The sequence below is a fragment of the Cordyceps javanica genome, chromosome 3 (genome assembly GCF_051103115.1).
Source record: "Cordyceps javanica chromosome 3, complete sequence".
NCBI lineage: Eukaryota > Fungi > Ascomycota > Sordariomycetes > Hypocreales > Cordycipitaceae > Cordyceps > Cordyceps javanica.
The window spans coordinates 116,243-131,586 of record NC_139297.1 but is presented as its reverse complement, the minus strand read 5'-3'; the positions used below and the strand labels follow the sequence as shown (position 1 = coordinate 131,586).

The window sequence follows — 15,344 nt, the reverse complement described above, 5'->3', positions numbered from 1 at the left end:
GATGGGCGACTGGGCGTGGTTGAGGAGCTCGGGGGGGTGATTTGTTGTTCAAGGTCGAAGGAGGTGGACAGAGGTGGAAGCGCTCTTGGGGGGGTGGGCGGGGAGGGGCTCAAGCAGCGACCAAACAGGTGGTGCTAAGAGAGAAGAGGAGGAGGAGGCGGAGGAGGGGGACAGAGCGCAGTCGGCGTGAGGAGAAGATGGAGTGACGGGACGGCGACGATTGAGGTGGCGACGATTGCAGTCGGCAGACAATGGGGAAAAAAAATACCAAGGAAACCCGAGAGAAGAAGAGATGAGGCGGCTATAATGTAAAAGAAGCGCGAGAGAAAAAAAAAAGATCAAAAAGAAGGAGACGGAGTGGGAGAATAGCGACGCGGAAATGGGGTCAAGCCAAGGTAGGTACCTAGCAGGTAAGTACCCAGGTAGGTTAGCTGGTTAGGTAGAGGTAGGCAAGTAGCTACTAAGTAGGTAGGTAGCTTAACTTACTTGGTACGGATTAGAGAGGGTAAAGATGCTAAAGGAGGTGGTGGATGTGGATGTAGAGAGTACCCGAGTTGTGGTAGTGGTTGTGGTGGTGGTGAAAGAGACAGGCAAGGTTTGGGCCAACCAGTGAGCCGGCTACTTGACGAGTTACTGGTAAGTAAGTAGTCGTGACCAGGCAGAGAGGTGAGCAGGCTAAGTAAGGGCAGGGACCTGAGAGGTGGGATGGGGTCGATGGGTTTGATGGGTTGACAGGTTTTTGGATTGGCTAGGTAGTTAGTGCTGGTAGGTACAAAGTACTTGGGCAAGGCACGGATAGGTTATGGAGTCGCTGGTACTTGGGTTAAATTATCGAGTCTAGCAAGGAAGGCTTTTGATGAGCCCGGCCGTGTGGTTGGCCGTTTTGGATCATCCTAAGCCAGGTTCATCAGAGTGACAGAGAAAGAGAGAGAGAGAGAGGGAGAGAGAAGGAGAGAGAAGTGGGCGGGCAGGCGGGCGGGCGGGCGCTGTGAGAGAGAGGCCGGGGAGGGCGGGAGAGAGACGCGCGAGCGAAGGAAAGGGAGCAAGCTTAGGAGTAAGTAGGGAGGGTTGGCTATGTTTATTCGAGCATACTCGGGCCAACCAGGCCAACCAGGCCACCCAGGCCACCCAGGCCACCCAGGCATCATGTTGTTGATTACCCATGGCAAGCATTTCATGTCATATTCTGTAGGTAGGTACTTATACTGATGAGCTATACCCAGCTCAGTACATCTTTTGGAGCGGACGTTGGCGTGGCAGAAGTGACAAGTACTTACTTGACGGAAAGTATCTTTGTGAGGGGGAGCCATGAGTTACTTACCAACCAAGGAACCTAAATAAGTACCTGAATACCTTGGTACCATGTCCAAGTAGGTACGGATACGAAGTTGAGTTAGTAGGGCACGTAGGTGGTTGGTAGGTAAGTTGGAGGGACCTGGGTAGGTAGGTAGGTACGTTTGCAGATAACAGACGGTGCCTGAACTGCGTAACTGCCAGTCCCCCCTCCGGTGGACAAGTAGGTTTAATGCCTACTTACTGAACTTATGGAACTTACTTACCTTTCGAAAGTACTCCGTAAGTAGGTGAATGCCTGTCTGGTACTTGCCGGGGGTACGTAGAGTCTCTTGGCGGCAAGGTAAGTAGATACCTGCCCGTTGGGACAGAATCGGTGACAGAGATCGGTACCTGCCTACCTAGGTAGCCATGTAATAATTAACTTGCTTAACTTACAGAGAAGGTCCCGAACTGGCTACGCAAGGTCAAGGTATGCAAGTACTTACTCCGGATACCAACCTTGATATAACAGCACTGAGTACTTGAGTATCAGCCTGCAGATTGTTTGTGCCCAAGCAAGTACGTTACCCGCCATCAAAGTTACCTACCACCGGCCAAGCAAGTACTTGAGGACTTGTGCTCGATTTCTCTCTCACCTGCTTACTCGGGAAGCTAATCGGTACCGATGGGCGCATAAACACCGAGACAGGCCAGCTTTGACAAGTAGCCCTGCCGCCTGTCCTTTTATCTCGCCGAAGAGCGCGCGTCAACAGAGTCGGGCGGGCGTTGCAGGTGGACCGCGGCGGCGCTACCAGAAAGCAGTCAGTAAGTACCTAGGTAAGTAAGGTAGGTACTTACCAGTATCTGCCTGGTGCTAGTTACAGATGCACAGAGTACCCGTTGCCTGGCTGCCCTGATTAACCTTGTAATCCGTACCGAGTCTCGGTAAGTACTTACAGCTAAGACGCCTGTCCATCATGAAAGCCTGTCGTTTTACCAGACCCCCCCTTCCCCTCTGGGAGAAAAAACAAACAGGAATAAATAAATAAATCATAAAAATAAACAAATACAGAGGATAAAACGCTCGCCTCCAGGAGACAGACACCTCCCAAAACGAGAATGTGGCGGGACGGCGGTTTGCAACGACCTGCCCAACTGCACCCAGCGATCATCAAGCTCCCCCCCTCCTCCCGGCCGGAAGAGGGGGAAGAGAGGCAAAGGCAGGCAGGAAACAGGGAGGGGCCTTTTCTGGCCTTTTGGCCCTTTGGCCCTTTTGGCCCTTTTTTTTCTTCCCACTGCTTCTGCTCCAGTCAAAATGCTCGAGTGCTGAGTGCCCAAGTGCGAAGCTCCAATAGCGGGGTCACAACCCACCGGTAGCGCCATCTGGCCCTCCCCGGTACTAACAGGACCTTTCCATCAGTACAAGTACTGAAAAGTACCAACAGACGAGTACTCAGTACGGAGTAGCTGATGATGTGTACTCGCCTGCCTTTGACGACTGACTACTGACTATTTGTGTGTCGGCCATTTTGCTGGTCTGCAATTCTACTTTGCTGCCCCTCTTCCAATTCGCCGACCAGTTCAGTCTAGTTCCCGGGCCGGCCTGCCAGCTTGAGGTCTGGAGCTTCGTGTTGGTGAGGGCGCGGTTGGCCATCCATAAAGTAGCTACCTAGGTAAGTAGCTGGGGTAGGTACTAAGGTAGCTACCTACTGCCAACTGGTAACTTGCTGAGTAGCGTAGCAGGCGAGAGGGGGAGGGGGTTATCAATTTTTCTTCTTCTTTTTTTTCTTTAAAAAAAAAAGGACTAAAAAAACAGATCAAAAGAAACACTTCAAGGACTCGACATCGGCATAAACTACTTACTGTTGACAACATGAAAATAAAAATAAAAGGCCAAGCCTTGCGCGGATACAACCCCGGCCAACCTACCCGTAATACTTTCCCCCCCAACACCTCCTGCATAAGCGGGCGCTCACGGGCACCATCTCACCACCCACGCTCTGGGCAGAGCCATTCGACAGGCGCACTTGACCGTACTGGTAGAACAGTCAAACGCCCATTCCGCTACGGCGGGCCCTTGTCTGGTCTGGTCTTGGTAAGCTTGCAAGCCTCGCCTCTCTGTCGTTTTCTCTCTCTCTGTCTGTCTCTCTCTCTCTCTCTCTCTCTTTTCAGTTTTCACTCTGTCCTCATATGTCCACAACTCGCGTGGTGGGGGGACAGCCAAAAAGGGCGGGGCTCACGCGAAAAGACGGCGCAAGGGGAACACCCAGCCCGCCCGCCCGCTCCAGTCATGACTGACCCATTCGACCTCTTTTTTTTTTTTTTTTTTTTTTTTTCCAAACCCGAATCAATTCCAACAAATCCAGAAACGAGACGTGATATGCACCTCGGCCATCTCTCTCCCGCTCAGTCACCGTCGAAACCGAGCCTGCCTGCCTGACTACCTACTGAGTACTGATACCTCGCGGCGCCCTCTCCTGGCCGCGCGGGCCCCCTGTAGCCATGGGCCATGGCCCCCCCCTCTCCCCCCGTCTTCCTCGTCCAGTTGGTTCGGGGGATGTCAGACCCTGCCGGCGGATGGGACCGCTAGGGTCTTTTTCCTTTGCTTCTTCTTTTTTTTTGGTGTGCCAAAAAGGTGCTTGGCAGGGTTTTATTTGATTTTACATCGAGGCCGGACGAGCTGAAATGGATTCCTGTGGGTAAAGAATGGACAAAAAAGCCTGTGTGCCCCCTCAAATCTCGATATCCGCCCAAATAGCGCCCTTGACATCCGCGGCGCGAGTGGGAAGGGGTTAAAAAAAAAGAATCAATCACATCTTCCAAGCTAATAAAAGGACTTGTCAATAACCTACAAGACCGACTACTGAGTACCCCGTAGGTTTATGTGACACCCAACAAGCAAGTGTATTAAATTTTTTTCTTCAAAAAAGAAAAAAGAGACAGTTTTTCCTGGCGCGAAAACTACTGCACAATGTCTGCACAACACGTACATCAACGGTTTGAAAAAAAAAAATGGGGGGGAGATAAAAAAACAATAAAGCACAAACTGACTGAAGAAAATATACTCGAATTCTTCGCAAGGGCCATCTTGCGTCCAACGAGAACGCTAGGCGAAGAAAGAAGCAATTATAAATTCCAAGAGGCCAACTATCATGGTGACGCTACCTATCGTCAATGCCCAATCCCGTACGGATGAATTTGTACTTGGTACGGAGTATCTGGTTTGCATTTACGTGGGAAAGGCAGAATGAAAAAAAGAAAAAAAGAAAAGAAAAAAAAAACAAGAGAAGTTAACCTAGCCCTTCCGCTGTCCAGTGGGGAGAAGGGGGAGGAGGGGGGGGGGACCAAGTCCACTCTCACGAACGGTACGCAGGAAAGCAGCTCAATGACAAAAACACACGGTAATGAGAATCAAAGTTAGAATCGCATCATCCGTACGGAGTACTGTTGTACTGGGTATATTTGGCTTCATGACAGCCTATCAAGGGCTGTTCTGAGCCTGCCTTCCTGCCTCTGAGCCGCTCCCGGCACACCGTGGAATGCTGGCGGACCAGCTTTTCTCGTACTATTGAATATGACAAAGGTTATCAGGATCCGTACCAACGTGCCGAGTTTCAACCACAGCCTTGCATGACTTGCCGTGCTCTCGGAAAAGGGAACAGAGCGGTGGCGGAGAAGAAGAAGAAGAAGAGGGAGAAGAGAAATAGAGAGAAAAAAAAAAGCACGTCTCTCTCGGTCGAAAAAGGCCTGTTGATTGTGTAACCAACCAACCATGTTGCTTTGTCCACAACGATTCCGTGTCTGTTAGTTGCAGCATCTCCCGGTCAAAGGGGTCTGCTGCGCTCAGACGACGACACTTTTGCCCGCTCTTCTCCTCTTCCTTGTTCTCCTCCTCCTCCTTGTCCTCCTCCGCCGCCGTTGGGGCCGCCGCCGCCATGATCAGACCGACTGTTATATGTTCTTGTTCCCAACTTGTACCCTCGAGGCTGTCAATGTTTCATGCTCCGCCAACCTCTTTCTTTCTGTTCCTTCCTTGTGTCCGTACAGATCCGAGGTTCTCGAGTGTTAATCCCACACACGGCCGTTGCCGATTCGAGACGAGATGCACGCCAGCGGCACCTTTGCATCGGCCTTTGCCCAGTAAGCACTGAGTTCGCACGCCTTGTTGGGCAGCAATCATGCACACACACACACACACACACACCTGGTCTGCAAACTAGTCTCATACTGCCCCTCCTCTCCTCTCTATGCTGGTAATTATATTATCATCATTTATCATTTATCTTTCTTTTACAAGTTTTACCCTCCGTTTCATTACGTTTTGCAAACTGGAATAGTAAACAGGGAAAGCAAAGCGGAAAGATGTGAAGCGGGAAAATACAGAGAAAGAACAAGTACTCCGTAGACAGAGATGAAAGAGAGAAGAAGGGGGAAAACCCCCGGAAAAAGGAACATGGGCACAATCAAAAACAAAGAGTCCAAAAAAAAAAAAAAACTCCCCCAAAAAAGCCACTCCAGCATTTGCCAAGTCAACTGCGTTCTGGACCCAATAACTGCAATGACCAACCAAGTACCCTTTGCGCTGCCTCATTCGTAAAAACTTACTCAGGACCAAGTTGCCCTTTGGTTGATGAGAGCAGGAAACTCACATGGCCAGCTTTGCAACTGTCCTTTTTTTTTCTCCCCTCCCTTCCACTTTTCGCCGTCATGCAGCTCGTCCGCATTTCTCGTTCAAAAAGGCGTTCGCTGCTTCTGCAAGCCAGACCCTCCTCTACTGCATTGTCCCAGGACCATCCCTGTATTGTACCGATAGAGCCAAAAGAATAACAGAAAAAAAAAACGAAAAAAAGAAAAAAAAGAAAATAACCCACTCTCCCCCAAACCCACTCGGACGATTTGACTCGCATTTCCAGTTGGTACCACATAACTAACATTGGGGCCACAACGGTGGCCGCATGAAGAGGTTGTCACGGACTGCTCATCGGTGCAAGCTACTGAGTAGTCCCCAAGGGTATCCAGGGTATATCTGCCTGATGTATTCCCTGGATGCCTGGCACTCCCGAGGGAGACTGAAGCCCGACCGTTACGAGGCACATGGCCTTTTTGCCGGTTCTCCGTAACAGTCTAGGCTCCCGTGCCTCGGTGCAACGAGGGTGGCGCGCGCGCATTGCGCATTGGGGTGGACGCTGCCACCAGATATCGTCCTAAAAGCGGGACGGATAACAGATTCGAGATTCGTTCGCCTGTTCGGGCAGACGACAATCAGCTCGAGACCTACAAATCTTCAACGATGGTGACAGTTTCTTCACTTTCTGCGCAATAATATCCTCTTCTCCTCAAAGATGCCTCATCATCCCCACTCTGACAAGCCATGGCTTGTCAGTCTTGACCAACTCCAAGCCACCACAGGCGCGCCAAAGTGCCATACCGCCCCCCCTTCCAAGCCTTGTTGGTACGGCTTGACTACGCCGGGCTCACATGCTACTTACCTGGGACTCGAGAATGCTGTCGAAACCAAGACTTGTGACTACGCTGACGAGAGACGAAACGCACACGTACGCACACGGACATGCTTTCGTTGCACTGCGACAACTGCCCATCCCCTACTTGCTGCTCGCCTCTCCGCATAGAGACCCATAGACGAAGACGCATACCCTAGATGACATTTTTGCACAGTAAACAAACAACTCATTGTCGGCCATTATCTTGCCGTCTCCGCAGCGAGGCGAATTTGTTTTGAACAGACTGATAAATGCCCGGCCCGCGCCCAGATACACTGACTCTCTGTCCCGTCTCCGAGTCAGCCACAATCGGGCTTCTTCCGCTTCCCCCTCTGTGCGTCTTGCTGATGGGAGAGGTCAGTTGACTGTGTGGCGGAAGAGCAAATTGACCGAAAAAGGAAGCAAAAAAAAAAAGAAAGAAAAAGAAAAGAAAAAAGAGAGAGAAGAGTGAAAACTGATTCCCCGGCACACAAACCGCCGAGGTACTTGCAACGCCCGGCCGCGAGGTAGATCATAGTAAGCAGGATGGGTGACCCGGAGGAGAGCAACACTGTATTTGGGACAGCCTCCATGCCTCTCTCCCCAACCCGCAGCAGGGCCCGTGGTGCTTGCGGAAGCCCGGAAGCGGAGCCGGGGCACTTTTATTACTTACACGCTCGCCTTTTTCTGAACGAGGCCCCGTCGATTTTCGTCTGCCGTCACCCATCTATCTGCACAGACACACAAGTCTACAGACACCACACAAAACACGTCGCGCGGCGCACCTTCAGGAGACGGCTGCCAATGGGGGGGACCGGGCCCTTTTGAAAAAAAAAGGGCAACAACAACTTTCTGTGACTCGTGCGAGCCAATGACAAGCTGTCCCACACAGGCAGCAAGGCAACAGGGAGGCGCCGTCGTGTAAAGGGTTGTCATTTTCTTGCGTGGATATTGCAGGTCTGCTGCACGACTTGACACGAGTTTTTTTCTTTTCTTTTTTTTTTCGTTTCTTTTTTTTGTTGGGTTCTACAAAGAGAAAAGAAACCGTGATGTTCGTTGGGCATCTGCAACGCAACAGGTTGAAAAGTCGTCTCGCGACTCGTGACGCGTGGTAGGTAGAGAGGGAGGCAAGGCTGCGGAATTTGCGGAATGGGACTTGCTCGGGGACAGGCAAAGACCCTGTAAGTGAACGAGAGACTACGGATAATTTGCGACTACATGGTTCAATCGGTTATTGTTTTTTTGTTTTTGTTTTTGCTTTCCGTTTTCCGAAGAAACTAACCTGGCAAACGCAAACGATTGCTGAAAAAAAAGTTCCGTAGCGATACATTCATGAAGAAAGTTTTGCGAAAATGAAAACCAATTCAGTTGCGAGAATTCAGGTTCTAGGCACGGAAGCGAAAGAAACTGACATTTGGAATAAGAGATGAAAGGGAGAAAACAAAAATCATGTAAAATCAAGAGATTCTTGACGCATTTACATAAATTTGCACAAAAGTCCTGCTGTACATGTGACGTGCGCTCGCACGATCCATTCTCCGGTCTCGACTCTTGGCCTGAGACGCCGGCATCATCCGCAGAGCACCGAGCCCCCAATCTCGTGAGCATCGCTCGCTGCATTACTTGCAGTTTCCAGAGACCACCGTGCGCCGTCTGGCGGGCTCGATCCCGCGCCGCGTTCCCCACTCGGGCCTGCGAAGATGCCGCCCGGATGTTCCATCGGATGTCGGCGGGCCACGGAGGGCCCATCCCGAGCCGCACACGGGAAGCCCCTGGCTCCCGTCCGGTCCAAGGTGTCTGTGCTGTGCCGATGTGTGCGTGAAGATGGAGAAGAGAAGAAAAAAAAAAGGCACAGCGGAAATATCAGAAGAGTTTTGCCCCCCTTGTGAGAGAGAGGTCATGGCATGGTAGGTACAGGGAGCATCACAAAACGCAATGACGAGGTCAAGGCCGTCGTACAGTTGGCTACGCCTTTCCATTCTCCAGTCTGGCTTGCCATGACGTTTTGAATTACTTATTTTGAATCTTCTGTTTAACCCTTTGCTAATCGCCGCGTGCACTTGCAATGTACATTGGACGACGGAAGAGCCGAGGCATTGTCAAACAGTGTAGTAGAATAGATCACAGAGAACGAAGAAATGTAGCCATTGGTGTTATTGTCGAGTAGTTGAAAAAAAAGATTGGATCTATCATCACGCTGGTTGTCCTATAATGGCTATTCGCCTTTGAGACCAGATCGTTGCTGATTCAAACCCTGAACTACGCCGCGGACCGGGTCAGCCACCTCTGCCACGCCTGGCGTATCTTTCTATGCATACAAAGGCTTCGACGGTGCAGATGTCAGCCTCATACCAACGTGCTGGCTCTTGCTATCCTTGCACACAATCTGACCAGTTTGTGCAGTATTGCCCACGCTCGCCCGCCATGCGCCCAGATCGATCTTATCTTGGGTTTGAGAGATGATGCAGTCGACATTTTGGTCGTGCCCGAGCTCAGAAACAGCTTTCTGCACGAAGCATATGCCCCACAGCGGCACAGTTGTTTCTATGCGCGTGTTGAGCCGTGCCAATCACGGGCACCGGAGTGCCTTTGGTAGACGTGAAGCGCATTGCGGCGGGACACATTGCTTCGCCTATCGCACTGTTTTTGCCCATGACGCCATACAAGGCCTCATGGGAGGATATAAAAAAAGACCGCGAGAACGACTATCTGGTAAATGGCCATTTTTTACAAATCTAGCTCTTCCATTGCTCTCCAACGTCGGTCGAAGCCCTGCACACCAAGATGTGACGGATGCGCCCTGATGCCGTGACGTCGAGTAGCCTTGAGTGTCTTGTACATGACCATTGGGGACACTGACGTCGAACTCCAGGAAATGGAGAGGTAGGTACTATGCAACATAATGACCTAATTGTCACTCGTGGCCCAGTTGCCAAATGTCTCGCCCATGTCACAGTGAATTTCGAGCGGTTTGCGTGCCCATGGTGAGTTGGTGTCGGCCATGTCTGATTGTGAAGCGCTTCGGAAGGCAGTCGATCGGGTTGACGGCAATATCCTTGGGACAACATTTGTCTACTTCTATCCATGGAACAGAACGTGGTATTAGATGTAGCAATAAGTAAAAGCCGAGCCCTATGATCATTTCATCACAAGCCGGTGGATGCTGCGCCAGAAGAGCAGCCTCGAGTATATGGCTTCTGTGCACACAGAAGGTTCTAACGAGCGAGCGCCAGCAGACCCCAACATGGCAATGTCTGATCGTAGAGTATAGACAGTTTGAAGTACATGAGTAAGTATCGCCGTAGACTTGACCTCTGTTGCTCGCGTCGCCGACCGCCTGCACTGTGCATGCATATAGATGTGGCTGGCTCGTGGAGTTTCGCGGACTTGGACCACCCGCGCGACATAACTGCTTAAGATGATTGACCAAATAACCTTGATATCGCCGTGCTTAGCTCATGATTAATTTGTTCCATCATTGTTACAAAAGCCGTCATGGCGTCTTTTTGTGACTCTCGTCGAAAATTGAGACTACTTTTCTAATTACAAGAACAAGCCTTGGCGGACTGCAGACACTTTATTACTATAATATTTAGCCAAGCATGGAGACTGTACGCTACTTATGCAAGAGCAGTTGGAAGCCATCGACTCCATGCGTAGACTTGCCATGTATGTGCGCACTGCTCAAAGTATCTATGCCGGCGTTACAAAAGCGTAACAATAGCGTAACACGGAGGAGCCCCTAGGGGATTTCAAGCAGCTAGGCGCGCCACGGAACGACTTTTGTCCCGATCACCAACATAACTGACAATTGGCTCTCTATGATAATGGAATAATGATGTTTCCTGCCTAAGTATCTAGCTGTTGCCATTCCAAGCATACGGCGCCCGCCGTTCAATTACAAAAAAAAACAAGCTCAGCGTTGTCGAACCCAAACGCTAACGCATTGCGAACCACCACACATCATTACACAAACGACTCACCATTATCTTTCTCTCAAAATTCTGACGCTCATGTATCAAGACTTCTCTCTGAATGCATGCGTCGCAGCTTCCGCGGTCTTGTGACCGCTGCTACTGTATAAAAGAGCGCTGCATCCGTGCCCCTGACTCGGACAGCTGCGACAGATGCATCCGACTCAACCACGAATGTCTTCGCAAACGCGCTCCCAAGCGCCCTGGCAGACGACCAAAGAATGAGCATTCTGCCTCGGCCGCCCAGGAGCGCGATGGCTCTTTGCAGAACCCTGCGGTGGAAACGCTAGCAGCGCACGAGACGTCCGCAATGATTGATCGCGTTGTGGCCGATCTCCAACTGCCGAGCCCCGAGGCGACCCTTTTGAAACAAAGTATCCTGGGTGAAGAGTTTGTGGAGCAGTTCATCATCGGGCCGAGCTTTGGAGATGCGCACAGAAAATACTTGGCTGAGCAGCTCTATGGCTCTCCGTCTAAATTGGGTCATGCGTTCACGGCGAGCGCCATGTCGTGGGGAGATGATTGCGATGTCGCCTCTCCGGCACCAGGCTCAGACAAGGTTCATTCGGGATATTTCGAAAGGATGTATAACCATGCGACAAAGGCAGTGGCTACCTTGCGTTCCTTGAAGCCATCGAATGCACGTGAAATGTGTCTTTGTATCGTCCTTGGAACCATTATCCTTACGTTTACACTGAAGCTGCAGGTGGCTGACGCTAGAGCGATTTGCCGTCAGACATTGGAGATGGTGAAACCAATATATATCAGAGATGATTTGTTCCATAAAGTATCGTCAGAGGATCTTTCTCTCATGTCTTGTCTTGTCTTGACTGACATTGCCGAAAGCCTGATGTTCTGTGAGCCTCCCACCTTGCGCTACAGAGATATCCACAGTCAAGATTACGTTGATCGCTATGTGGGTATATCGCACAGTCTTCTGCCCCTTCTGCATGATGTGGCAGAGTTGAGTTTCCAGCTGAAGATGGAGGGTGGGAAAGTTGAAGGCGATTCGGCTGCACCGACGCAATTCGAACAGGTCCACCGCGCACTGGAGGTAAAGATTTGTTCATGGATGCCTGAGGGCCGAGTCGGCATTGGAGCTGGCAAGTTCACGTCTACGGAACTTGCTCATATGCTTTGTCAAGCCGAGGGCCTTCGAAACGCTGCTCGCCTTGTACTGCACCGACTGAGGTACACTTCCGGCTCACAGGACAACGTCGCGGAAGCCATCTCATCACACATCTTGACATCACTCAAGACGACTGCGTTGGTCACTGGGTCTATTCCTCGGTGTGTTGACTTTCCCTTGATAGTAGCCTGCCTCGAGCTCGAGAGCAAAAGCGAAAGGGCAGAGTATCTCTCGTTCCTGTCCCCCATCTCAAGTTACTCGAGTCGGTTTCGCGAGAGGCTGAGCGCTATATTTGACGCGGCTTGGGAAGCTCGACAAGATGGCCAGTCCCTGTACTGGTACGATCTTGGTGCACTTATTCGAGAGTTGCCTGCCTGCCCATGACTCGTTTCTAGACAAGAAAGTAACCGGCTTCGATGGCTTTATATGAGGTGCTGAGCTCGGTGCGCGAATGACTTGGTCGGATGATGAATGCCATAGTGGTAGGCCTCTTTTTTTTGTCGCGGGATAGTGCCGCCTCAACTGCCGCGTCGATCGCCGAAGAGCCGGAAGGTTTTGTTGCAACCCGCCGGCTGACCAAGTATAAAGAATTGACGGTTCAACAACTCTTTGTCTATCAACTTGCAATTTTTAACTCCTAAGCTCCGATGAAATATCGATTTTCAAACATGATTCGCTGTTTTCTTGCCGTTCTAATGCTCCTCGCCCAAATTTTGGCGCAGTCAGCATCCAATTTCAATGTTACTCGAGACTTTGCGATTGCGAATGGTTGTGGTGATGCATGCCAGCAAAACATGGCCGCCGCCAACCAGCAGGATCTCGGGGCTTTTGGCCATAATTTTGACTTTGACTTTTATGATACCAGCTCAAACTTCAGCACGTCGAGCCCTGGCGACGTGCTCAAGATCAAGCCATTAGATCCGACAAGATTGAACGTCAGATCCGGAACAAGCGTTTACCGCCTCCAATACAGCTCCAAGGACCTCGATGGCTCACCGGTACCTGCTACAGCATTCATTGCACTCCCCTTCTCGCCAGTGAAGGGCAACTCTACCACGTACCCGCTCGTCGCGTACGCACATGGCACAAGCGGGATTTACCATGGCTGTGCACCGTCCAACGGGCCGAGTCTCTATGACTATGAAAGCTGGAAGCTGCTCATCGAACGGGGATACGCCGTGGTAGCGACAGACTACGCTGGTCTTGGCAACAACTTCACGCTGCACAAGTATGGAAGCTACATTGCGCAGGCCAATGATGTGTACTACTCTATCGTCGCGGCTCGAAAAGCTCTTCACATCTTTTCCAAAGATTGGATGAGTGTTGGGCATTCGCAGGGCGGCGCCACGGTATGGAAGCTGTCTGAGAGCCATCTGGTCGCCCGCGACGAGCACTTCCTAGGAACAGTCTCGCTCGCCCCTGCTGCGCGGCTTTGGTCCATGTTCAAGCTCAACCTCGAGACCGACGGCGCCTTCTTAGGCTATGCTGCATACCACGCAAAGGCATTGCAGCGTGTGGTCCCAGACTACAACCTGACCGTGCTCGCCGCGCCTCTTCGCAACCGCATCCCTGTGGCCGAAGAGGCTCAGTTATGCTTCAGTGGTCTGATGAGCCTGAGCGCTGACCTGAAAAGGGACGAGATTGTTTCGTCAACAGGCGTCTCGGACGATAATGACAAGTTTCAGAAGTGGGAAAATGAAATGGCTCCCGCCATGGCTGGGCATTGCAGCTCCAAGCCAGTGCTCGTTGTCCAAGGCCTGAATGACACCGCCGTCCTTGCTCAATCGACTCGCCTGGTGTATGAAGACGCTTGCAGAATAGGCAGCGAAATTCACTTGCTAGAGTATCCGGCGATGGAGCATTCGCCGGTGATCGCGGCGGCGGCGCCGCAGTGGCTTGCGTGGATTGACGAACGCTTCGCTCATCAAGTCACGCCTGGCAAATGTAGCGTGCGGACCGAACAACCTTTCAATCTGCTACTTGTCAAAGCACCGGCTGAGTCTTGATAGCACATGAGTTGTTTCCATCGCTTAATTTAACTTTAGTATAGTCAATACAGTTTTGTCGAACAAGTCAGGTTCCAGGACCTCCTGCGAACTCATTGCGCCAGCGTCAACTACTAACTGCCGCTCAGTATCATGTCATATAAAATAATAAAAGGGGTCATGTTATGCAACATGTTTTTCACGATTTCACCTGCCTCTTTGAATTTGATGGTCAATTAATTGCCTACTCATCGTCTTGTTGATCTGAGCCAAGTCACCGAAATAGGCGGCCACTGAGCTGACGGCTAGCGGAGGCGCGCCCGGCTTTATGATGATGCTGCTGTTTTCACTAAAAACGCCTCTCAATTGACCGCTACGGCCTGAGTCATCGGCGTGCAATTCAACAGAACACTTCGGAAAATAGCCTAACCAAAGTATTTGAGTTGTTAGCGCATAACAATTCAAGTCCGCAGGCTGGCACGCCTTTGAGCGCCGCAAGACGAACTCTTAATAGCATAGTATATATATGACGCAACGTGCCCCGCGATAGTCGAAAGCCGGGGCATCGAACCAACGCCGATTTTCCCGCGAATGTTTAACCCAAGAAGACAGCATCAACGAATTGCAAGAAATGTCACCAGGTTCTCTTTCCCCGCTCGTGTCCGTCAAGGCGCTCACCTTTGACGTCTTCGGGACGACCGTCGACTGGCGCACCTCAGTCATTGACGAGCTGAAGCTGCGCATCCACCGCAAGCTCAGCACTGATGGCGAGGCTCCTGGCGCCCCGTCTGCTGAGCTGCGTGAGCGCCTCGAGTATCTCAATGCCAACTACGCTGGCCAGGAAGCTGAATCGGACAACTGGATGGCGCGCTTCGCCGATGCATGGAGATCCTCGTATTGGCTCTTTGTCCGGTCACAGGCGCGGGCTGGCGTCCAGGATGCGGCCACGTTCAAGACGACCGATGAGCACTTGTACGAGAGCCTGGTTGATATCCTAGAGGAGTGGCAGCTTGAAGACCTATTCTCAGAGTCCGAGCTCAAGTCATTGAGTCTCGTGTGGCACCGGCTGACGCCCTGGCCCGACACCGTCGAGGGTCTGAAGACATTGGCGGCGCCGCCGCTAGGCCTGCAGACGGCCACGCTCAGCAACGGCAGCACAGGCCTGCTGCGTGACCTGAACGACTTTGGGGATCTGGGCTTCCAGCACCTCTTTTGCGCCGAGTCGCTGAGGGCCTACAAGCCGGCGCCCGAGACGTACCTCGGTGCCGCCAGGGAGCTGGGCCTGCGGCCTGAGGAAGTGGCCATGGTCGCCGCGCACATGGCCGATCTCGAGGCGGCGAGGAATGTCGGTCTTCGGACGGTGTATGTGGAGAGGCGGAGGGAAGAGGAGTGGCATGCGGACAAGCTGGCAGAGGCCAAGACATGGGTTGATCTCTGGATAAAGGAGGATGAGGGTGGGTTTGTCGCGCTGGCGAAGCGGTTTGAGGAGCTCAAGGTATAG

General features: G+C 51.7%; 2 protein-coding genes across 2 annotated transcripts; both read left to right on the top strand.

The window, feature by feature from the left end:
• Positions 1 to 12,652: 12,652 nt before the first annotated feature.
• V2A60_004273 (alpha/beta hydrolase family protein) lies at positions 12,653 to 13,864 on the top strand (the record flags this gene model as incomplete). Its single annotated transcript, XM_083255594.1, has 1 exon — positions 12,653 to 13,864. One exon carries the CDS (start codon positions 12,653 to 12,655, stop codon positions 13,862 to 13,864), a length of 1,212 nt encoding a protein of 403 aa, XP_083111720.1.
• Positions 13,865 to 14,474: 610 nt separating this feature from the next.
• On the top strand, positions 14,475 to 15,344 carry V2A60_004272 (HAD-like domain-containing protein; the record flags this gene model as incomplete). Its single annotated transcript, XM_083255593.1, has 1 exon — positions 14,475 to 15,344. One exon carries the CDS (start codon positions 14,475 to 14,477, stop codon positions 15,342 to 15,344), a length of 870 nt encoding a protein of 289 aa, XP_083111719.1.